The 24,537-nt window shown below is 35.7% G+C and overlaps 1 protein-coding gene across 1 annotated transcript in view; it reads right to left on the bottom strand.

Moving 5' to 3' along the window:
- The window catches only part of SYNE1 (spectrin repeat containing nuclear envelope protein 1), a 280,833-nt gene that overhangs the window by 164,219 nt on the left and 92,077 nt on the right, over positions 1 to 24,537 (bottom strand). The window contains exons 27-42 of the mRNA XM_058801698.1: positions 23,830 to 23,994; positions 21,736 to 21,903; positions 20,049 to 20,225; positions 18,641 to 18,781; positions 17,421 to 17,581; positions 14,492 to 14,642; positions 10,951 to 11,178; positions 10,309 to 10,407; positions 8,474 to 8,661; positions 8,244 to 8,367; positions 7,022 to 7,188; positions 5,634 to 5,787; positions 4,720 to 5,348; positions 3,889 to 4,068; positions 2,264 to 2,414; positions 634 to 792 (exon numbers count right to left, since the gene is read on the bottom strand). Of these exons, the coding sequence (XP_058657681.1) occupies positions 634 to 792; positions 2,264 to 2,414; positions 3,889 to 4,068; positions 4,720 to 5,348; positions 5,634 to 5,787; positions 7,022 to 7,188; positions 8,244 to 8,367; positions 8,474 to 8,661; positions 10,309 to 10,407; positions 10,951 to 11,178; positions 14,492 to 14,642; positions 17,421 to 17,581; positions 18,641 to 18,781; positions 20,049 to 20,225; positions 21,736 to 21,903; positions 23,830 to 23,994 (3,042 nt within the window). The remainder of the gene's footprint in view (positions 1 to 633; positions 793 to 2,263; positions 2,415 to 3,888; positions 4,069 to 4,719; positions 5,349 to 5,633; positions 5,788 to 7,021; positions 7,189 to 8,243; positions 8,368 to 8,473; positions 8,662 to 10,308; positions 10,408 to 10,950; positions 11,179 to 14,491; positions 14,643 to 17,420; positions 17,582 to 18,640; positions 18,782 to 20,048; positions 20,226 to 21,735; positions 21,904 to 23,829; positions 23,995 to 24,537) is intronic.

Here is a 24,537-nt window from a genome sequence, read left to right as displayed (position 1 = left end):
GGGTGCTGAGACACTGGAACTGATTATCCAAAGCCATTGTAGATGCATCCATGGAAATGCTGCAGGCAGGTTGGATGGGGCTTTGAGCAACCTGGTGTAGTGAAAGATGCCCCTGCCCTGGGGGCAGGGGGTTGGAACCAAATCTTCAAGGTCCCTTCCAAACCAATCCATGATTCTGTAACTAGCTTTTATGCTATGTTTCTCTCCTGCAGTTAAGTCTTTCTCAACACAGTAATATTTTTTTGTGTTTAGCTTAATGTAATTTCCTGCTGAACTATTAGTCCAATTTACTTCAATGAAGTATGATATGTATTAGGTGTGAATCCAACCCAAATTCATGCTTGGAACTGCACAGTGAGCAAATTTACAGTAGTAGCATTCATACATTGCTGTAACACACCATTTAAAATCTATCAAATTGATGTCACAACTTCATGCATAGAGTGGACACCAAATCCCTCTGATTAAAACTTTGAGTTATACTTAAAAGTAAATTTTACTAAACAGTTACTCTTAGTAAATTATACTAAACAATTGTACTCTTAAATTTTACTAAACAATTGTACAAGAGAAATATTGTAAGCTTAGCCAAACTTAAAAACTATATTTGTCATATAAACACCAGATTCTTACATCTAGCCATTTGTCCACCACAGAGTTCATATCTGTTTTCAGTGCAGTGGAGTCACAGTTATGCACTCTCTTCAGTTCTGCTATCAAATGTTTTCCTTTATTAGTGAAGGTATCCAGGTCTTTTTGTTTATCACTCAGATCGTTCCTGGCAGCTTCATGCTGTGGACATAAATATTTGGTTGTTAAAAGAAATCAGTTCTCCAGGTACCCATCCCTAGCCCTGTGCTATGAATTTGTTAATTTTCATATCTAATATTTAACTACTCCACAAAATACAAAGCAACTGACATGGTTTTCTCATGAGCATAATCATATAGGATGATTGTTCTCATAAATAAAGCACACAAGTGGGAGTAAAAAGTTTTGAATATATTCCACTTGGTAACCAAATATTTTCTGGACTTAGGGAAATTTTATTTTTCCATTTGTCTTTCCATTTTTCATTACTGAATAATCACTTCAGGGGTTATAGCAAGGTAAACAGAGGGTGTTGCAAATAAAATTTAGGATTAAAAACACCATCTTTACTAGATATTCTGGAAAATAGTACAAAAGTACAGATGAGTTCTGAAAGGAACTATACAAAATCTTCAGGGCTACTAAGTTTGCAACCCTAGCCATAGGGAAATATTTAATTTTGTCATTGAAAAGCTGAGATGCTGAGACCCGATCACAGTAAGAATCTTATGCTTTTTTCTACAGCAAGTACTAGAGAGTAGTACTAACAATAAGCTATTAATCTGTATGCACTATGGCCAAAACATTTATTGCACTGCAACCACTATCTGTGGCCAAGGCTGCAGCAGGGAATCGTCCTCAGCTCAAGGCTCAAAGGAATGATGTGGAAGTTTAATGAAATTCTTTTTTAGACTGGTGAGCTCTGTTCTGACTTTTTTATTCTTTTAAGATATCTATTAGAAAGAGGCCATAAATACACACAGTTTAGAATAAGCTTTATACAGATCTGACTGAAAGATTTTGAATCAAGAGCCCAAGAGCCTTCCAAATTAAATTACCCTCCAAAGGAACAGACAGAATTTAACTCAGAACTGTTTATCCTGGCAGGCTGATGGACAGCACAATTCAGTATCTTTGAAGTACAATCCAGTGAAATGAATACAATGTAAGGATCCAAATACCTTATCTCTGCACAATGGCTAGTATCAACATTATACACCACAGCAGAAGTCCTCTCAGGGAAAGAGAGAGACATAACAATTTTAAACATCAGAAACGTGCAATTCATGATTTTTTGTGGCCTTTTATCTATTCCAAAATTTACCCAATATAGAAAAACATTGAAATATGTTGACCAGAACTATCCTTTCATACTATGGTAGGAATATATTTTCAATATATTTTATATAAAGCACTATCCACTATTTTCCACTTATGCTTTCCATATATTAAGAATCTGCATTTCCATTAACAATAGATTAATAGATCTCACCAAAATGTAAAAAAGGGCTGTATTCTTCCCTCATCACAATCAGTACAATTTAAACTCTGAATGTCAGTATGATAAGATTTGACAAGGAGCTTTAAACACATCTCAAGGGCATCTTTGAAAAGAAAAGTAAGTTCAATCAAAAAATTGTTAAAATTCCTCAAAGGAAAAATATGTCATTACCTTTGATAATGTTCGCCTGACATCTTCATGATCCTTCCACATGGATTTGGTCACAGAAGCACTGTTAGCACTGTCTATGACTTTCATTACTGTTGACTTCAAGCTCTGATATTCCTTCATCAGATCGATCAGAACACAGGACTGCTCCTTTCTGTAATATGAAAGAGCTGTTAGCACCACTTGCTGCCATGCTTCTGAAGGATAGAGAACATGACATAGCAATTCACCATGGGAAAACCAGGATGCAGTGCTAAACATGAATTGGGCAGCCAAGGAAATATGAATATCTTGGGTTTAGAAATCACTGTAGATCCATCACAAAACATCTTACTGAAGAGATGTGAATGTGAATTGCCATCTCATATATATCAGATACTAAAGCAACTGACTTACAGTGAAAGACTGAAATTGGAATTCAATCTCCTCAGTTCCCAAGTTTAACGTCTTTTTGACTGCAAACACATTATAAAAATTGTGCCACTCACAGTTAATTTAAAAAAAAACCCAAACTTGTTTCTTTATTTCAGAGTGGTTTTTTGGTAAAAAGAAGCAAAAATAAAGACTAAAGCAATGCATGCTAAAGGCTGTCTATTTTGTCCTCCAATTGTCAGATGCATGCTTTTGGGACTAAAATGTTATATTCAACTTACCTCCCTTCTACTGAGAATAAATTAGCCTTCTGCTAAAAACAAGCCTAATGTTTCCCCCACCCTCTCTCTAGGAAACCTTATTTATGCTCAGGCAATGGACAGAGGAAAAAGACCTACTCAATCCATTCCTGGTGTTTATATTGAAGAGAAAGAGAGAACTAATACTTTGGATATATGCAATGTCTATTTATTATAGCGTTTTTCAATGAAAGAATTTTGGGAAACATGACATTGTCAAAAAAGAGGAGCATCTGTTTTAGGAGCTGGTTCTTCTCTGAATGCTCCAAAGAGCTCTCCAAAATAAGCAGGTTCAGGATGGTCTAAAATTGTGTTTATGTGAGAGAGAAAACAGTGCTAGTTTTCTTTAAAGATGATCGTGAGGCAGTTAAGACAAAGAAAAGGGTATGATAAAACTTTCTCTAGTTTCTTTAACTTCTTTGGTTATCAACTTTCATTGATAAAACTGATCATCTGATCATGTGTCATATACAAACTGTAACTGATTACACACTAATGATTATTATAAACCTGTCCCCTAGGACAGAAAGAAATACTTAAATTTTAAAATTGTTTAGAAACACTGAATAGAGAACTTTCAGAAACACACAACAAATAGGGAATGAAAATTTTGTGCTAGAAGGAGAATATGTACTAGCTAGAGTGATAGCAAAAACTCAGTGGAGAATTCTTATCTTTCAGAAAACAATAAGATGCAATATAGCATGCATGTAATAAAATGTATATCTGTCACACTGTACTGAGAACCTATCTGTGGCCTTATGAATAGTATAGGTACAAAAGGTACAAATATTCTTGTTAACAATGTGCTTCCATCTTCTACTGAGTATTTAACCTACAAGCCCTGTTTATCACTGTCACTAATATAGCAAGAAGATATTATGTTTCCCCATCTTCTACGTTTCCCCATCTTTCCCCATCTTCTCCTTTCTCAGCTTAAGCTAAAGATCTACTTACTTTTCATGTATAGCTTTCTTGGTGTCCTTCCACAGAGATTCTAAGCGATTTATCTCTTTGTCACTCTCAGGAGCAAGTGTGATATCTTTTTGGGCTATTTGTTTTGCTTTGTCCATAAGCCACTGGAGTTCATGCTGGTGAGAATTCAATTCTTCATCCAACTGGTTAAAGATCCTCAATCTGCAAGTTAAAAGACCATTAAAAGACCAGTTTCATATTTACTTATCTTCTTTTTTTTTTTTTTTTGCAAGAGAGAGGAGAAAGAAAGAATGAAACAGTTGTTCTTAGTGTTACTGTGCATAAAACTTCCTTTTTCTAATATTTCCTAAAATATTTGGGAGGTTTTTTCTGCTAGAACTGGGATCAGAATGTAATTTTTCTGATACATATACTGCTATATAATCATCTAGATATATATGTACCTCCGCCTCAAACAGCCACCTGGAAATATACTCAGATATTTAGATTAATACTTTATTACAATTAGTGTTTTTAATTCCATCATCCCTTCAGTACAATCTTCAGTTCTGCAAGGTAGAGATAGGTATGTTATATGGGATTTCTAATAGCTGTTTGGATCTTAGATTCATTAGGACAAAATATATTTTTGAGACGTAGACTTTCATGACTATTCTGTCAATATAAAAGATTAGCAGGACTTGCTTAGTGTTTTGTGCATCCAAATAGTTCACTTATTTACCAAATTTTATTAAGTAGACACATATGCTTGGCAAGAAATAAAGTACCCAGGCAGAAAATACACACATGCCTCCACTGAATCATAAAAGGTTTAGAGATTGAAATCAAGTATGAAAGTGCCAATATTTTTACCTTTGCTGGAGGGCTTGTAGTGTTGTCTCCTTCAGGCCCTCCTTGTCAGCCTTTTCCTCAGTATTTTCAATGCTCTTCAGTAACTGCTCTTTACGCTCCACGAAAGATCTTTGCAAGGCTCCAAGAGCTTCTGCCTCACTTTGTTTGGTTCCCAGCAGGTTTTGAACTGCCTCCAGTTCCACACCCAGATTATCCACCATGGCCCTGCAGGAAGTTCTCTGCCCAGAAATGCTGTGCTTCAGATGATATTGAGCCTTAGTAAGGGAACCATCCAAACCAATAGCATCAGACTCCAACTTGTTAAGATCCTTAATAACAACACTGAGCTCCTTCTCCAGTAATTCAGATTTAGCTTTATCCATATTTCCTGTTTTCTCCACTGTCAGCCTCAGATGGTGGAGCACTCCTGATACAGCACTATGGCACTCCAGGAATATTTGCAACTGATCCAGGGCCTCCTGTCTTTGGCTAGTTGTCTGACTCGCCTCCTGGAAGATCTGAAAGCAATCTTCAGTCTTTCCCTGCAATGTCTGCTGGTCCTCTGGGCTGCTGAAAGAACCCAATTTCTCCACATGCTCCTTCAGACTTTGTAACTCCTGCTTCTTACTTTCAACTTCCATTGAGTGATTCTATGGGAAAGGCAGAAAACAGAGTGAGTTTCTTCTTCAAATCAAGAGCTCAGTAAACATTTTAGTACTGAACATACGAGCGAAACAAGTACTACTGAGGGGTTTTCAGTAGGAAAAGTTCAGGGTTACAATCTTGCTTTAAAACTGTCAAATAACGAGTCTGTACATGACTGCAACAGCATATTGGTTTTCACACAAATAAATTACTTGCTAGTTCTAGATGAGGATTTAGCCAAATGCACTGTACATTTTCTCTGTCTTTAATATTTACATCCAGAAGTTTACCTTATTGTGAGATGCAGCTAGTTGTTGATCAGCTGTGTTTATCTCTGAAGTGGCTTGTAGTTCAGCAAGAAATTGCTTAATCCAGTCTGAAAACCTGAGCAGGAGATCATCAAACTGCCCATGCTCAGCAACAAGTGATTGAAGGAAGTTGATCCTACAGAATGTCAGATGTAAATATGAAAGAACTTGATGCAATTTAATCACTTCCCATAATCTAACCCACAGCTGACTGGTCAGCATTAAAATCAATGCCAGATGCAAGGAAAGTAGGAAATGCTACTTTAGTTTGCCATATTGATTTTTTAATTATGGGAAATAACATAACATTTGAAAACATCCTTGGATCTTTCCTGTTTCCACTCTTTTATTTATATGAACTGTTAAAGATGCCCCAAAAAAACCAAGGTATGTTCTTCAAATTTTCTTTATGGGTGTAATCCCAGCAAAGACAATGTTATTGATGGAAGCTCAACTTTGATTTTCAGTCATAGCAATTCTTGCCTATCATCTGAAACACTGAATTAAGGTAAAAGTCTCATGAATTTAGGCCAGGGGTGAGGAATTTCATATTCAACCTCCTCTGAAGTAGGAAAGGGTAAAGTCTGATCAGAAGAACACAATTCAAAAGAAGAATCTTTGCAGAGGAGCACTCAGCAGAATTAAGTACCTAAGTACCAAGTCTAAACCTTGACCTTCGAAAAGACCTTGTCATTTACCTTCCCATTTCCCTTAGAAATTTTTCAACCTAATTTTCAACATGTAGAAGATCATTATATTGTAAAACAATTATATTGATAAAGCACCTAGAAGATTATGGCACTGATCAGGATCTATTATTTAAGCTACATTACAAATGGTAAAATATGTGTGTTCATCATGGAAAGAATTGAAGCCTAAATATATGATAACATACAGTTTGAAATAAAGGAGACAGTTTTTCTGAGCTTAACATGAGCCACCAGCCTAACAACTGAGCATTTATAGTATTTAGGGCAAATTAGAATTTCAAAGTGAGTTCAAAACTACAATAGTGTGGCTTTGCACAAAATAAAGCATATAACTGAAATAATGAAGAAAAGATTATTGGAGATTTTGGAATTTACTTGGAAATTGGAACTGAGGAAATGTAACATTGCATTCATTTCCTGCCCTACACTCCTTCAAACAGACTCTTCTAGCAAAAAAAATCGAAGGAGTGTATGTCAAAAAGACGGCATCATAAATGTGTGGTATTCTCCACCCCCCCTTCCTGGGCGTTCAGGGATTGGTATTGATCTAAAACCTTTGTCTTCTAATGGCAATACTGTAAAAAAACATGATTTGGGATTGGGCTTCCTCATCCGGATATTGGTTACTTTAACAAGTAAAAAACACAATGAAGCACAAACCTTTTGTCAACAATTTGTGGTAAAGCTTTCCACCTTTCATCCAGCTCCTCAAATTTTTCTTTAATTGCTTTCACACACTGCTTTGAAGCTGTTGGAAACAGCGACTCATTTAACTGTAAAAGACTCTCATAGACAGAAGTGTGGGACTCAATATCTGCTCGCAAATCCTGGGATAACAATGGAATGAAAAGCTTTTAGTTTAAGCATGGCACCATATACTGCAAAATAACAAAAACTAATAAAAAAACAGCTACAGACTTCCAGCACAGTACTTTTGAGTCAAGTGAGTGAGCAGAGGCAAATCCTTGGAGGAATTGAGGCCTGTTAGGACAAACAGGTACTCAACACCTCTCAGACAGCTAAATTCAGTAGGGATTCATCCAAGTTAGTATTTTTCTCTCCTTCAGGACAAAGTGTGACTTTTCCATACAGCTTTATTTTATGATGGCAGTGGCTAAAACTGACACAACATTTTGCAATAGATTTTTGTGCAGCAAGAGAATTGTGAGGAAATGTTGCAAACTGGCTCAAACAAAGCAAAATACTAAAAAACCAACCAACCAACCAACCAAACTAAACCCGCCAAAAAAACCAAAAAACCCCAATAACAAGAAAACTAATCTCCAAACAAAAAACCACTCAACAATAACAACAAAAAAACCAAACCCAAACCCTCAATTTATTTTCCTTTTCTACTTGTCTTCAAGGAAGAAGGTATAAAAGATGTTACATTTGGCCAACTGCTTCATATTAATCTAAAAACAAATGGCAAAAATTCAAAGGGAAGGCACAATTTAGAATAGGATGAAAGTCTTGTGTTTGAAAAAATAATGAGAACCAGACTTCCATTGCGATTTCAAAACCTTCAAGCATTTTTTCATCTAAGAACCTTTCCTCACATGCAACAAAAAAAAGAAAGTAAGTATTGCCTAATAAAGGAATTTCCCTAGAGAAAGAATCTTCTAACAAGCAGACCGATGTCCTTCCTTGATAGATAATAGGATATATCAAGGCACTTTTTCCTTTTTTCTTTAGCTGGCATATTATAGTTAAAAGAAATAGTAAAGTCATTGAGAAATAGCAAGTGATAATGAGATTTGCATGAGATTTGCAAAGCCAGAATCAATTGACTCGTCAGACTATAACTGAGCAATTCCTTCCTTTAAAAGACACAGAAATACACCAGAAAATGCAGGAGGACAATATTTCAGTTGAAACATACCTGCAGTGCCTGCAGTTCACCTTCCAGTTTAATTCTGTCGGCAGAAACATACTGCTCTGCAGGCCTGCCTGCAGCTTCACACCCCTCCAACCAGGCCAGGAAGGCAGACAGCTCCTTCTCCTGCCTAGCAAAATCACAGCCTAGAGTTACCAAGTCATCCTCTCAGTCTCACACACTGAGCCCAGGAAGGTCTCTTGTGTCCACCACAACAGATGTGGGAGTTTACTCACTTCTGCCACTGAGCCAGAAGACTCTCTAATAAGCTCTGTTTCTCCTTAGCACTTTCCAGCACTTTTTCATATTTCTGCTGTAATGCTGCGACCTTTTGAGCAGCTTTTTCTTTGTTGGCCACCTTTCGGATACCGGCTGAGAGAGAGGCCAGAGGGTTGCTCAGTTTTTCCACAGTATGACAAAGGTCCTAGTGAACATGTAAAAGAAACAGAATTTACATACATAAACAACAGAGTTGTGGTAGCAATGGTGGGGAAAATTCTCTACTTCTACTCATAAATTTGAAGCAATGCTACATCCATCAGATCATGAAGTCACTTCATAGCTTGGATATTGCTGAGGTCCACCCGAGGTACACGTGTTCCCAGCATACCAATGAACTGGATTGTAGTGGCAAAAGACTTCCCTAGGAACAGTGCTAAAAGGAAAAAACTCTGCAACAAAAGAGTCAGATCTCCTGAATGGGCATGTGACACAGCATCATCCATGCAGAACAAAGCTCCACATTCAGGAAAAAGCTTGAGATTCCCTCACACCTAAGAGTTGCTCGAATTTATACAGAGTAAACTCAAAACCTCACTCCAACAGGTGAGGACTGCAAGACTTGCAGCCAATGTCATGACATGGGAGAAGCAGGGAAGAGTTACTTGGAACTTCTGTCAGCATTAGCTAAAGCTTTGTAGCTTTTTGTAGAAATGACATCTAATATTAACTATATTTTCCAGTGTTGCTGTTTCTAGGAAGCTGGGAAACTTGTCCATATGAAAATGATTGAAATGTAGTACAGTGAGTTATAAAATCACAAAATGAAACTGATTTAATATCACGAAAGCTCCAGCTCACAGGTGTAAAATAGTAACAATAGTAAGTTTTATAATTACAAGAAATCATATGTAGGAGGAAATGTTAATTATACAGGAATAAGTTGCTGATAATTTCACATCAAGATATTTAATGATCATGATCCCCTAAAGAGAACAAGCCCTTATAACAGCATACACAGCATATTCATAATGTTTAAAAGTCAATAAAAATGATGATTACAAGTGCTGTCTAAATAAATTTCTCATATGCAAAATACTTTTCCTCAACTAGTATCAAGCTTTTTTGAAGCAGAAAGGTCAGGTCCTCCTGAAAACAGCCTTTGTAAGCAGTTATCGATCACTAAGTTCAGATTAAGTGCATTTTACTGCAAGAACAATATCACTATAGTTTTTTGTAGTATTTTCTTAGAAAGAAAGGCTATGATTATTGTTGAAAAAACATATCAGAATTTACAAACAAAAATACTACACCACATTCCCTGAGATGGGATTATTTGTAGCTTGAATACCAATCCAGTACTTGTTTTCTTTTTGTAATGGACTGAACCAAATATCCAAATACCCATGGATTCCTAGCATCACAGATAAAAGTTTCTAAGCTGAAACCCTGTCCAGTCTCTTAATTGCCCAAGTAAAACTGTTTCCAAGGATATATTTTCTTTAATCACAGATGACCTATACTAAAATCAAAGTTTTCATTGGAAAACCTTAGAGGAAAAATGCCAAACAGACTTGTTTCTTATCTTCTGTTTTTCATAATGTTTTAGATGCACAAAGTTAAAACCAATAACCTGAAGGACAAAGTGGTACATTTAGGCTTCTTTCCCCCTAGACTGGGGAAGAAACTTCCTAATCCTGTCTGAAAAGGTGACAGGCTGCCCTTGCCTCCTTCTGCCTTCCCCCTGAGCTGTGTGGCACCTGGCAGCCCCTGGTCCGGGGTTTCTGTCGGGAGGTCAGTGTGGCACTGTGTCCCTGGGCTCAGAGCCAGGAACAGCTGGCCAGCTGCTCACCGTGCAGTCCTGGAGAGCTGCGTATGTTGCTGCTGCTGAAGAGCACGATGTGAGGGGCTCAGCTAGCTTAGCTTCAAATTCTGACACTGACTGCTGCACCTATAAAAAAACAAAGGCAAACCAGAAGGTAAAATCAGCAGGAATTACATAAATTATTCTTTAAATAACATGTTTTAAATGTTTGCTGCTAAGAGAATTTTATATCCTAAGCCTTTGTAGTGCTGAGTGCCTTTTGAAATGAAAACATGCTAACAGCGCTCAGTTCCTCCCAGATGGGGCAATAATAATATTTAAATTATTTTCTTTACAACCTTCTGTCAACCAAAGAATGAAGTTAAAAGTGTTTATAAGATGTATGGATGTGGTTCAATAGTGCAATATCCAGGAGAACAATATAGGTTTTCAAGAAGACAACATCATTTTTATGTGTATAAAGTGTATATATTTTACTGCACTTCTGAGGCAGCCTTTTAGGTAATTCAAAGCACAAATTTATGTATCTAGGTCTTGCAATTACCTTAAAAATCCAATTATTTATTTTAGTCCATCCTGTACAATATGCATTTTACAGTCAATTTTAGAAAAATATAGAATAATTCTATAAATTGCTCCAAATAATCCATTAGATTTTTCATAGTCTACCTGTTTAAGACTTTCTTCATATTTCTGCTGTGCTGATGCATTCCCTGTAATTGTTCCTTCCAGTCTCTGTGCACGATCTCTTAGTTCTTCCCAATACCTTTTGACCTGAGTCAGTTTGGCTTTAATATGTGCACGTTCTCCAGAGGTAACAAACTGAGAAAAAGACTTGGCTTCCTCTTCTAGGTTTGAGATTCCAGTTATTTTACCATCTATCTCTTTATTAATAACCTAAAATAGTAAAGCAATAGTAAAAAAATTCAACCAAAGTTTTTAATTATTAGAACAATATTTTCCAATTCCTTTTTCTTCTCTATGCTCAAACATCCTTCATCAAAAATTACATAAGAATTCACTGACCACTTGAAATTACTTGTTACCAAAGTCTTTAATATGACCTGCAAATACCCTTTTTCTTTTTGAAAAGGTTTAAAAGGTTTTCTCTGTCAAAGGTTTATAATACAGGCTGCCCTAAAACCAGTGGGTATGAGGAGCAACTAGAGTTGGCTGAGGTGCATATTTTCAAGCAGACATGATGGTTCATATTTTAGCATCTCTTATGTCACAGGAAAGTAGTAGACAATTCTCTTTAAGATTAAAAATAAACAGAAGATGGAAAAACATGACTGTATCACTGAAAAAGTATTGTCAAGGAGCTGAACCCTAACAGTTGGTTAGTTATGTTTAATAGGTTTTTAAGCACTTACCAAAAAAAGGTGCCATGATTAGAAAGCAGTAGAGATGGTTTTCCTTTTCTAATTTAAAATACTACTACAGTATAATAAAGGATAAATTTAATTAGATCATAGGTTAGTGTGAGTGTGCCCTTAGGCAGAAGATTAAATAAAGAACCACATTGCAGTATAAGCAGGAAATCATGAAACAAGGGTGAAAATGGTTTTTTGGTAACTTTTTTATCTGTCCTGCACCTCAATTAGTAAATGAATAAAGAAAAACTTGCACTAGCTTTACATTTCAGCAGCTGCATAACACCAACTGTCTCCTATTATTCTGTACTTGTCTTATTACAAATTAGAGGCGAACTTGGCAGCTACATCATCCAAAAAAGAAACTCACAGTGTTTCTCATTCAGTGGCTATTTATTCAGTTGGCACCAATGAACTTGGAATTAAGCTCTTTTTTTTCACAACAGGTTTTGGGGTTTTTTTAATTACTGCTTATATATAATTTCCATATAGCCCTCAAAAGCAATGGAAAACACCCATTGGGAGAGATTTGAAAGATCAAAGTGAGTTCTTTGTAATTGACATAGGCAACAGCATTCTCAGATTTAAAAAAAAAAAATTAGAATATGTATATACATGAAAGTAACCAAAAACTTTCTTGAAAATTCACTCTCAAAGCACAGGCAGTACCCAGCTTCTAATACAATAGTGATAAAAATATGGTCTCTTTCTTAAAAAGCCATTATAAAGCTCAGGAGTGGCTTGCTGCAACATTCAGTCAAAAATTAGCAGGGTGACTGTCAGAAAAAAAAAGTGGTGCTATAAGAATTTATAGTTTCTCTTTACGCAATATATTCTGAATTAATTTGGATTACAAAATATCTTTTTTTTTCACAAGAACATGTTGCTGAGGAAGAATACTGGATTTGCAGCCCTGAAGCTGAAATTATCTAACAATGCAGCAGATACAAATGAGGCAGTGCTTTCTCACTCCTACGCTATTCTGTTAAATTCACTCAGTTACATAAAAGAAGGTGGATAATTGAGGCTTTCAAACTTGCACTGAGTCTGCCACCAATGGTAACTACTTGTGATAACTGTCATTTTGTTCCACCAGGAATTTCAGAGAAATGTGTAGGTGAAAATCTGGCTCTGCTGAAGTCACTGGGGCTTTGCAATCAGCGTCACCAAAAACAGAGTATTTCCACTACCATGTAGGATAATTACATTCAGCTGACCCCAGACTTTTTATCTGGTCAGCCAAAGGTGTCAAGGAGCACACTATTTTTTTGTCATTTGCCCTATGTTGAAATGCTCCTTACTAATATGGTGTAGTAGAAATTATATACTAAGTATGATGATTAGTATTGTGAAACAGAGTAGCTCATCAGGAAACTGAGAAAAAATCATAGCAAACTCTTCAAAATCAGGCACAAAGCAAAGCTGCTGAAGCAGATCTCTGGCTACATCCATGCACTCGAGGTGAGATGACAGGCTTCACATATCACAGCTCATAAAGCCCATTAGCTCACCTGAGGTACAATGATGTATCCTATGCCTTATGTGGAGCATTTTCTGGTTTATGTCTGTTCACTCAGGTGTTCATAAACATCATCTGCTGGCCGTGGTGCTTATATGTGTAGGAATTATGATGAATTTTCAAAAACTTTCAATGCAGTGTAAAAATGACTGCTTATCTGCATCTACAGTAAGGATCAACCTTCTGGGAACTTGGTTGGAATAGGCTAGTAGGACTGAAGGCTCCAGTTATACAGACAAGAACTGACATACTGCAATGCAATATTAGCATAATTTGATGCACTTGTTTTCTTTCTTAAACACTGGAATCCTAATTATTGAAAAGCAGGACAACACCATAATATATGCCAGTGGAATAAGTACATACATATTACTTCATAAGGAAACTGTTTTTGAATTGCTGTGGTGATGAAGCAAGAATTCAAACATTGTTTTGTTATTCAATGATGAAGTCAAGAGATTTTATTTATTTAGTCTTTGTAAAGTTGTGAAGAAATTAAGAACAGGATAATGTGTTGATAAACTGCTTCTGTCACACGAAACAAGTGCCTATTGGATCCTTTGGAAATAGTGTCAAGCTGGTCTGGAAGCAGCTGCACACCTGTGCACCTCCTGAAGAATAAGTAGGTCACAGAAAAAAGAAAATGGCAATGTGCACTGCCTATTGAAAAAATCTGCACCCTTAGAAACACGCTATTCCAGAGAAAGTACATTTCCATTTGTGGAAGGATACAAAGTCAGCCTTGAGATTAAATGCTTGGAGACAATATGCACCTCAGTCAGCAATTAGAAACTAAACCACTGTGTCACTACAGGAATGTACATGGAACTGACGACAGTGCTAATACATTCACAGTAAATGTTACGTAGGTTTTCAAGCTACCAAGAGCAATAAGTTTCTTTATTAATTCAGCATACAAGATACATAAATTAAGTGATAATTTTAGCTTGCAAGATTAAAATCAAGTTCTATAGCCACTAGCTGTTGTATGTTTAAAAAAAAAAAAAAACAACAACTTTTATTTATGTAGCTATTTTGTTGAGATTACTCAAAAAATAAGAAGGGTATAAATTATGTTTTTAACCACACACATGAAGACTTCATATATGTAAACTAAACACGAAAAGAGAAGGCAGCCTGTAAGAATTTTCCTTTAGTTTATATAAGACCTTACTGCTTGGTATATTTATGTATAAAATGTGCCATCATTTCATCATGGTACTTTTGAAACATGTAAAATGTCTCTTTTCTCATTTGGCCTCTGGCAAAATAACAGCTAAATGGGCTTTTAATACTAAACATAACAATAACTAATCACCTTGATTTGGCTGATCTGTATGTCCAAAGGAGATGATGATGTTTCCAAAGTTTCCAGTTCTTTTTCTTGTTCAGCTATCCAGTTGGACAGAGCTTCAAAATTATTGCCAAAATGATCCCACTTGTTTTTCACCATTTCCATGCTTTTAATACTAAAATTAACCAAATCAATTAGAGAGAATAAACAGTTTAATATAATGAAGCTGCCCATATTCTTGCTAAAATAAAAATGGGACTTATTCAATCTACAGGGGGGTCATTTTAAAAAGTTCTCATTTTAAAGGTTCAAGTTGTGCATCTGCATTCAAACATGGCTCTCTATTAGACCATGCACCAAAAGTAAAACAAATGCATGGAGGGGACATCAAGAGGTAAAAGAAAGTACAGCTTTATTCAATAGCTGTACAAGAATCTCATCATAGTGGGAAGAGAAAGGAAAAGGAAAATCAACGGGATGAAATTTCTATGAAATAATATGGAATGGTGATTACATCAGAAATATAAATATTTAGATAACTGAGTGCATAAATGTTCATAATTTAGTCCCTAGACCAGAATGATTAAAACCAGTGAAATGTGGACATACACACAGTCACCAATGCTTGACTGCTTTATTGATCTTGCTTTTTTATAACAGTAATCTTCACCTCTTATAGGAAGTTCATGTTTGCTGTGTCAATGATTTCCTATCAAGCCAAAGAATCAACCACAAATGTGACTCAACTCCCTCAGAGTTAGTAGTTTCACATTAAAGGTATGTTAAACAGAGACAGATTATGACTGATTTTTCTATGTCTAGAATTGCAACCAAAGCACCTATTTTTTTGTCACAAGCAAGAAGGCCATTATACATCGCCTAACAGCAATAACTTCCAGTATATAAGTTTCTGCTCCTTTCAAGTAATTGAAACCAGTGCTAATGTAGGCCCTGCACACAACTTGCAAAACACACATTTTCTATTTCACTGAAAATATTAAAGTTTCATCATAAAAGTTTGAATATTACAAAATTTCAAAATACATTTTCATTCTAAATATAGCCTAAAAACCATTCCACCATAAAAAGTTCTTAACTTTCCCTCCCCTTCATTAAAGCTAGAGGAAGCTTTAAGAAAAGATGTAGCCTAAAAATGTAAAAGTTGGCCATTTTATTTTTTCTTATTTATTTTCAAATTTTTTTTAAAAAGTCAACAGCCATTTACTTACGAGAGTGTATGCAAATTCAAGTTATTTGTAGGAAAACAATGTGCAAAAATATTTCACTCAAGTCCAGCTTAGGAAAATACAGCTGGAAATCAGAATCCAGGGACCAGATCAGTGGCACAACTGCTGTTGCATTCCTTCAGTGGAGTTTCTTTAAGAAAGCCACAGACTGTAAAGAATGCAACCCCAAACACACTGCACAGCTCTGCATGATTGCCTTGGAAGACAGATGGGCTAAGTTGTTACAGCAGCTGACTGTGGAGAGCTGCTCAAACTTTTCTCTCCTTTTCCTGTTCACTGGCATACTGTGTAACTTAGGAGTTTGGAGTAACTCCACTTTAAATTACTTGGCCAAGATTTTTATTGATGATGCAAGTTAAAATATAACTTACATACTTACTATGAGTTCTGTAGGTACCCTGTAGATAGCTGTATGTATTTGCATCTTTTAAAGAAGGCATTTCGCTTTTTATTATCTGTCACACTACCACAGACATTCTGTATAATCCATACATTCAACTAAAACCTATTTCATATCTACACTGAAAGGGTATATCAATGATGACTTCCATTTATAAATAAATTACTTTATTTAAAAAGCAAATATTCATTGCTGGAAGGCTAAATTTCCAAGATTGAAAAATCACACTAGTTTTCTCTCTTACAGTGGAGAAAATAATATGTAAAGTATTAACAAGTGATGGTAGAATTTGACTGCAAATCACTCTAGCACTTCATGTTGGAGAAATCATTACATAAATGGTCAGATCATCATTTGCTGCACAGGCTAGTTATTCCGGTTTATAGCTGTTCTTTCACATCAGGAAGAAAATGGCACTAAATTAAAATCCAATTAGCATGACAGTAGTCGTTATGAGGAAAAAACCCCAATTGTTTGGATATTGCCCTTTGCTCATACTCTGTTCGAGGTGATGGTACCTGCTTAATCTTATACAGTAAATTATTCAAGAGAGTAATTCCAGTGAGATAAAATATAAATGGCACAGGTATCTATCATTTGTGTATCAGATCTAGTGTATGCAAAAATACTGATTTCATACATACATACAAATGTATCTGTATAGGGATAAAATGAGAATAGCAACAATATGAATTGGAGTAACAAGTTCAATAACTGAATTACTCACTTGAGAGAAGGGAAAAACTTTTTAAAAATACAAAAAGCTACAAATATTTATCAAGCTTTCCTTGGAGTATGAACCTTTCTTTTTTAAACAAAATCTGAAAAATTATGCCTTTTTTTTTTGGCAGCAGAAGCAGCTTTTGATATTGCCCGTGAAATACAATCTGGGCATTCAGCTTAGATGAAGGCACTTCTTGACACTCCTATAGAGAAAGTGGAATACTGAAAAATGAGGCAAATGTGGTAAATGTGCTGCTCTAATACTCTGACACTTTTTCTCTCCAAAAGAGTCCAATATCTCAAGAATGAGCTCAATTATCCCTTCTTCACATGACTGGGGCTTAAAGATAAGTGACAGGTTTAAGGTAACTAACTTTTATGAACTACATATAATTAAAAGAAAACAATTGGTTAGTTTGCACACACTCTTTTGACATATTTGGTACCATAGCTTCGTTATTAAGCCAGAGAAAGCAGTAAATGACAGAGCTGATGAGACAACACAAAATGCTGACAAGGTAGTCTAGAAATCTGATACAATTTTATAGTGAAGAATAAATATTAGGACTTGTTAAGAACATACTCTTCTTCAAGAGTAACTTCCATTTTTTTCACTTGTTCTTGGATTGATTTTGCCTGATGCTGAAGGGACTGCTTGTTCTTTGAACCAAGCTGTATCTCAGAGGAATTCTTCACCAAATTCTCAGCCTGTACTGCCATTGCTTCAGTTTGTTTAGAAAGTTCCTGTAAGGATGTAATATGTATTAATACAACCATAGAGTTTCATATATTTACACAAAAAGTATTTTTCCTCAATGTTTACCCATGTCCTACATGTATATTATGAATGTGTCAATACATAAAAACAATCTCTGAAGGAAGTTTATTTTATATTACATTTGAGAAAAGTCCATTTGAGCAAATTAGATTGAATTAAATTTATCAAGAGATGCTGCATGTGTAAGTTTTTAACTCAAAAAAATCAAATTTTCTTCTATCGCTCTTAAAGTAATTTATTTTTGCATTGTACAAGATAATATACATCTTTACTTAATTTTTCAATTCCACCATTCATCAAGTGGATTTTGCAGTACCTCATATTTTGTATTCTCACTTCATTTAGCAATTATTTTCTGTCACAAACATTAAACCCACACACCAGAAAAACTGATGCTGAGCATAATCAAGGTAGGTATAATTTATTATTGGCTTAGTCAGGTTAACAATGGTGCACAAACCACGGCACTTAGGAAAAACAAGCACTATTATTACTTCTGTAGTAGAAAATAAACTGGGCTGGGATAATTCAGTCCTAATAAGGACAAATGGCATGTTATGGCTCTTCTCCATGGGGTGGGTAGACGTCTTTCCTTTTTCTTCTCAGGTCTAAGAGTGCTCTTTGTCCCATTCCACACAACTTTGCCAAAGTGCACCCTAGTAACATCGACATGCAAGTGCTCGACACCGGATTACCAGCACAGATGATTATTGAGCATAAAATGGGAAGTCCTCAAATAATATTAACTTTCAGCTTCAGATAACTCTATCTTATATTAACTAGAACTATAGATACCTATAGCTTATATTAACTATAAGCTTCAGATGCAGACTTTGAGATATCCTTTGTGGTTTTTTTTCACAAAATGACTTTTTACCTCTGGAAAGTTTATGCAATCTCTCATCTGCATATGCAATTTTCACGGCCATTAATGGGAAACCATGCAAGGATTGAAGGCAATACACTCAGCCCATGTTAAAAGGCAAGGCAGAAAGACACCTAAGTTCCTGTATTTCACACAGTACCTTTGTCTGATCCAGTTCTGAGGAGAGGCTCTCTAAACTGCTAAAATTTAAGATACGTTCAAGTACAGAGCTTGCTTGATTGAGATATTTTACTACTGTTTCTTTGTCTCTTTCAAACTGTTCCCATTTATTTATTGTGACCTAAAAAAAAGACAAACAAAACCAAAAAAGGAAAACAAGGAGATCAAAGGAGAGAAAACAAGATTTTTCTTGTACGTTAATGAAAAAGGAAAAAAGAGAAAGTCTTGACATAAAATAATTTTCCTGAGAAGCCATCTACTCAACAGTGAGTAGATGAAACTCTTCTAAACCAAATAAAACTTTCCTTGAATGTTTGCTGATTCATATTATGCTGTGCAAAAAAAGCACCATTCTCTACGTTGCCAGCAGTATGTAAATCTTATGTCCTGTAAGAAATCTAAAGTAATACATGTAGACATTTAGGGTGACAAGTAGTAAAAAATATCAAAAGGATTTTTAATTCCTTTACTGAAATAAAATAGAGTAAAATGTTAGAAGAAAATCCCTACTCACAGGAAAATCACACATAGGGACCTATTTGCTCTTTTCTGATAATGCAGAATTATGATTAACCTACAGCATTTAATTACCAGTCACAAGGACTACTACAGCTTAAACAATTATTTTCTTGATTCTGAAGCACAGATTAAGACTTTAAATATGGGAATTTTTAAAGAAAAAAAATATTTCAATAATTAGTGCTTATGTTAAGAAGTTACTTGAGGTTTATTGATCATGTTTCTCATCTTGTATTTTCTCATGGGAAATAATGTTGGTGACTTTAAACATTTGCATGGAATAGTGACTATTTGGATTAACATTCTGCTCAGAAACATATAAAGAGCAAATAAGATACAGGTGCAAGAAGCTATAAATTCTAATCCCAGTTCAGTCCACGATTAGTTATACAAGCAGAAGCAATCCATTTGAATTCCCCGTGACTTTCTCCTTCCTTAAATTTAGGATCACGGCATGTATTTCACACAGTAGTTGTCAGGATTATATTTGCACATCAGGTGTTATAAACCTAATATCCAGCCTAAGGACACTCAACTAAAGAGCAATACCATCTTTAGTAACCAGAAAAGAGACATTAAAAAATACATTCACGGATAAATGATTTAAAACTGCTAACTATTATGACTGAATAGTCAAGACTTTTAAACACTTCTAGCCTGAATCCTATTTCTTTATTATTAAAGAGGTATACAGTTTCAAGAAGTTTTCATAGAGGTACTGATCATGAAAATCCCAAGGACCAAGAGTTAAAGGTGAGAAAATTAGCTCAGTTTTTTGATATTAAAAAAATTGGCTTTTACTAAGTTTAAAAAAAGAAAATAAGGAAGAAGTAAGCATGAGGTCTTATTTCCAAGAGCAAAAGACTCACCTGCAGTTGCTCTTCCCGTTTCTCCATAGTCTGCTGCATGTTCTCCAACGTTCCCTCTAATTTTTGTAAATCCTCCCGTACTGTGCTGGGCAGTCCACCTTCAATCTGCAGCCGCTTGGCTTGGGAAATCTGCTTTTGCACATCTTGCCTTTTTGCACGGAGTCTTCTTGTCCTTTGCTAAAAGGATGCATCCAACAGGAATGATTACTTACTTCTTTTGAGCCCCTTTGGGAAACTGGAACTATGCAGCCCCTTTCTGCTTTTGCAGGGGTATGCAATGAGAGTTACAGACAAAGGGACAAATTGGGGCAAGTATTCTTGAGAGTAACACTCATCAAGTATATGTCCTAGCTTCCAAAATGTGAAATGCTGCCTTTTGTGGCATGTGCATGGAGAAAAGGAGTGAAAATATGGCCATTTATCCAAAACATATTTGAGAAAGCAGAAGCTGCAGCAGTTGAGCAACCACAGCAGGAGTCACAGGTGCATGTACTCCTCATGACTGAATCCACACCTGCTCTGCACTCCTGAGGCACAAATTGGAACCCCAGATTGAAAAAAGCAATCTATCAGCCTTCTTAGAGAGCAGCAGGGTGTGGCTGGGTTGTGTAACTGTCCTGGAGGTCTTTTTGATTTGTAGCACTATCAGAAACTCCTGAGAATACATTCTCTCTCCTTTATAACATGCCTGACTCAGCCAGCCTTGCTAGGTAAACTCACAACTAGCTCAATTCTACTCTGGGGACCTTCAGGTCTGTGTCAAAATCTGTTTCTGCCTTGGTAGACTCCATACCACAAGGAAAAGAGCTCAAGGAGAAGTTAACTATTTCTACTACCTCTCCTAAAATGGATAAGGAATGTGGAGTATTTAAAGAATTAAACCTTAACACATACAATAGTGCTTATAAACACCAAAGAGTTTAGATAAGACACAAGTAAGACTTAGTTAGTGATCGGTCAGACACTAAGCCGTCTGACTCCACAGAAATAGATATTAATATAAAAAACTGAAATAATAGCCAAACATTGGCAGTAAATGATTCCTATTCTCATTAGCTCTGAGGTGCTCAAGAAGTTATTTTCCCACATTTGGCCTTAAAAGCCATGATTCTTGGTGTATGGAAGCCATACCATTGACTATTACTGTAGCCTGTAGATGTTTGGATCCATTATCAGTGCATTAAAAACCTCCTGTTCTACTCCTACAGAATGGAGGCCCATCTGTCACAAAAACAGCTATCCAGAGAAGGAAATGAGGCTAGAGCAACACCTTCCCTCCAATATTTAGAGTTGGGGCCACATCAAACTGCTAAAATAGAGAAATTTCCAAAGAATTGTGCTCAATTTACCATGATTGAATCTGAAATTCAATCTATAAAAAGGCAAAAATGGTGAGTCTACATATCTGCAGAGTAGATTCACCCAAAATTTATAGTGAATGAAGTTTTTTTTCCAGTGTTTTGTGTCCCAAAACCCCATATGAAATAAAACTTGACAATTAACACTTAAAAGATACTGAAAACATTTTTCATTAAAAGAAATCTATTCTAGGCCATATAGAACTGTTTCCTTTATAACTCTTTCGAGTTTAAATATAAAGACTTACATTAATGGACATAACAAAATTTTGTAATTACATAAATTAGTATTTAAAAAAATTGGAAATGGACATGAGTAATTGCCCTACCTGATGATGAAGCAGTAGTTGCTGAGCTTGTAGTAAACTTTCGGTATCCAGGATCTTTTCAGCCTCTGCTTGGACTTCTTTAGAGTTGTTGATCAACTCTTCAATTGCACTTTTAACTTCTTCTTTGTACTGGACACAGTCTCCAACAGCACCTAAGGTATTTTCAATCTAACATCACAGATAAATGTAAGTATTGCATGTTGAAAGACACATCTGTATTTTAAGGGTACATTTATATTTGCAGTACCTTTCCAAAAACACAGTAATTTTTTTTATATTTAAACCATTTTTATCTCCAGCATTTTTGACACCTTTAACTTTACATTGAAAAAGTGTCCCTAGGCTTAGAATGTGACTGGGGAGAACTGTCTTCTTCAAGCATACTCTCTGTTACACTGCCAAATGACAAATAGCTACTTATGTGACAGCTGTGACAGCTACTTACTGGTGATCACTTAGAAAACACACACTCTCCTCCCTTATCCCTGCAGGCTGACCCAGATTCCAAAACACCTGCACTACTCAACACATACACACACAAAATTTTGCTGCCATTTGGACTGTCTTGTGTTTTGGTCAATCACACATACACTGAAGTGCTGAATTACCCTGGTTTTATGGACCACAATGTGCATGTGCTGCAGTATCCAGTCTCAGCTTGCAACATTTTATAAAGAAAGAGGAGTATCCATTAAACACACCAGAATGGTCTTTATTTGTGTGATTCAGCTGAATTCATGTGGCTCTGTTCCTCATATAGTTCCTGTGATTTAGGGTTTTAATCATAAACACTTCTAGATCCTTTTCCTTTTCATTTTCATGTTTCTTTCCTTTCCTTTTCACTTTGGAGAGTCATTTGAACTCAAGCCATTTAATTTCCTGCTGTATAAATATTTAGGTTTTAGTCTCCAAAAGTATTGCTGAACTCTGGCAATGCCCAGCATCAGTCCTTGCCTAAACAGTCTCATCCATCTGATTAACAAGCTTTATAAATAGTATTCTGACTTCTAAGAATCAGTAGTTGTTTTACTATAATATAGAGTGCCATTTAGATTATGCTTTTAGATTCAAACCAAGTATTTACTTCTATTACCCTCATTAAGTTATTCTCATTGACTTACATTTAGTTTTGACTTTTAGAGGAAACAAAAAACAAGTGATTTAACTCCAAAAATGACCCCCCAAAAAACTAAAAACAAAACAAAAAAAAGACAGAAAATTAAGCTTTTTGCAGTCAAGTGGAAATTACATTTCTTGACCACACTTTCCAAACAGCTTTCACACCACAGAAGTTTAGAGAACTTTCAATAAATAGATAGGAATTTTATACATTTGAAACTCCTATAAGGTCTCCACAAGAACTGACATCAACAGTGAAATTCTGGTCTGAACTCTCTTTCCTGAACTCTTTTTTTGCTTTTAAGTGGGTCTATTCAACCTTTTAAGTGCAAGATTCTGTTTCACCTGATTTTTCTTTTAACTGCATAAATTGTGAAGCAGTAACTTCCCTGAGAGCCCACAGAACTCAAGGTTTCAGGGTTTCTGAAAGGTTTTGCTTGTTATGAGTTAGAAATTTCCCATGATTTCTGCAGTCACAGTATCTCCTTTTCATTCAGAGCTCAGAGAACTGCAGCCTTTTTCTGCAAGTTCAGGACATGACACACATCCTTAATGACTACAAACAACCCCAAAGCAGTGCTTTATTCCAGCATAAAAAATAAATAAATCATGATTAAAGTGAAATTTTATATCTGCTAGCTGATGTTCATATGGTTTTGACAATGTTCACTACAAACTGAATTAAAAAACCTAAAAAATTTGACATTTTGATTGCAAAAACATTTACTATGATACTTTCCAATTCTGCAAAGGGAAAAGAGCCAACAGAACAATGTCTTCTTTTTTTTTTTTTTTTTTTTTTGCCTGGTAGTCTCAGTGCTTTGCTACCCATGGAGTATAAATTAATTTTTCCTTGCTGAAGGCTTGCAGTTTAATTAAAAAAACACAGCAGGGAACGTGTGCTTGTGAAGCCACGGTTGATGTCATGTCATGGGACACTCTAAGTGCAGAACTCTCGTGTCTGTCATACTGTACCTCAGCCAGCAAATCCAGAAGTCTCTTGAAGTCACTGGAAAGTTTACAGAGCTCATCCTCTGTCTCTTTGGCCTCCAAATCAGGACAAAGTGAGGTCAAAACAACAAGTCTGGATTTCAGCCAGTTGTGATTTTCTCCGTGCTTGTGAATATGCTTCCTAATTTCCTGCAGAAAAAAATCAAAACATATTTTCTTCAAATATACAAAACACATCAATAACTGACATTCATCGCATAGTAGGGTAAACATACTACTTTAGCTTGAAACGCTAGAAATGTACTAGTTTTCTATTTGCATAGCTCTATCAGATTCTGTTTCAGTCAATGGCTAGAATTTTGCACTTCCACACTTTACTTCACTACTAATTAGACTGTTCTTTAGTAGTGGAATACTTTTCCCTCATAAACCTTTTTACTTACAGATAGATAGAGGGCAGGTGCCACATATATATTTTCCATATATTGACCATATTCATTAGTTGCAATTTAAATCTGAGTTGCTGACTTCCCCAAAGAGATAATTCCACGCAATATAAAGTTAAGTGTAATTTTTTTTCCTATTTAAATTTCTTTATTTCCACACGTCTTTTCAGTCTGTAGTTCATTTGTATCTTTGTGGCAGTGCTGATGAAATGTTGGCAGCAGTGAAACTACATGAGTAAATCAGACTTTTTGAAGCAGAAGCACCCATTAAGCTAAGGCTCTGTCA

This window comes from Ammospiza caudacuta, chromosome 3 (assembly GCF_027887145.1).
Source record: "Ammospiza caudacuta isolate bAmmCau1 chromosome 3, bAmmCau1.pri, whole genome shotgun sequence".
Classification (NCBI taxonomy): domain Eukaryota; kingdom Metazoa; phylum Chordata; class Aves; order Passeriformes; family Passerellidae; genus Ammospiza; species Ammospiza caudacuta.
The sequence above is the reverse complement of the archived record's forward strand: the minus strand, read 5'-3'. Positions and strand labels throughout refer to the sequence as shown.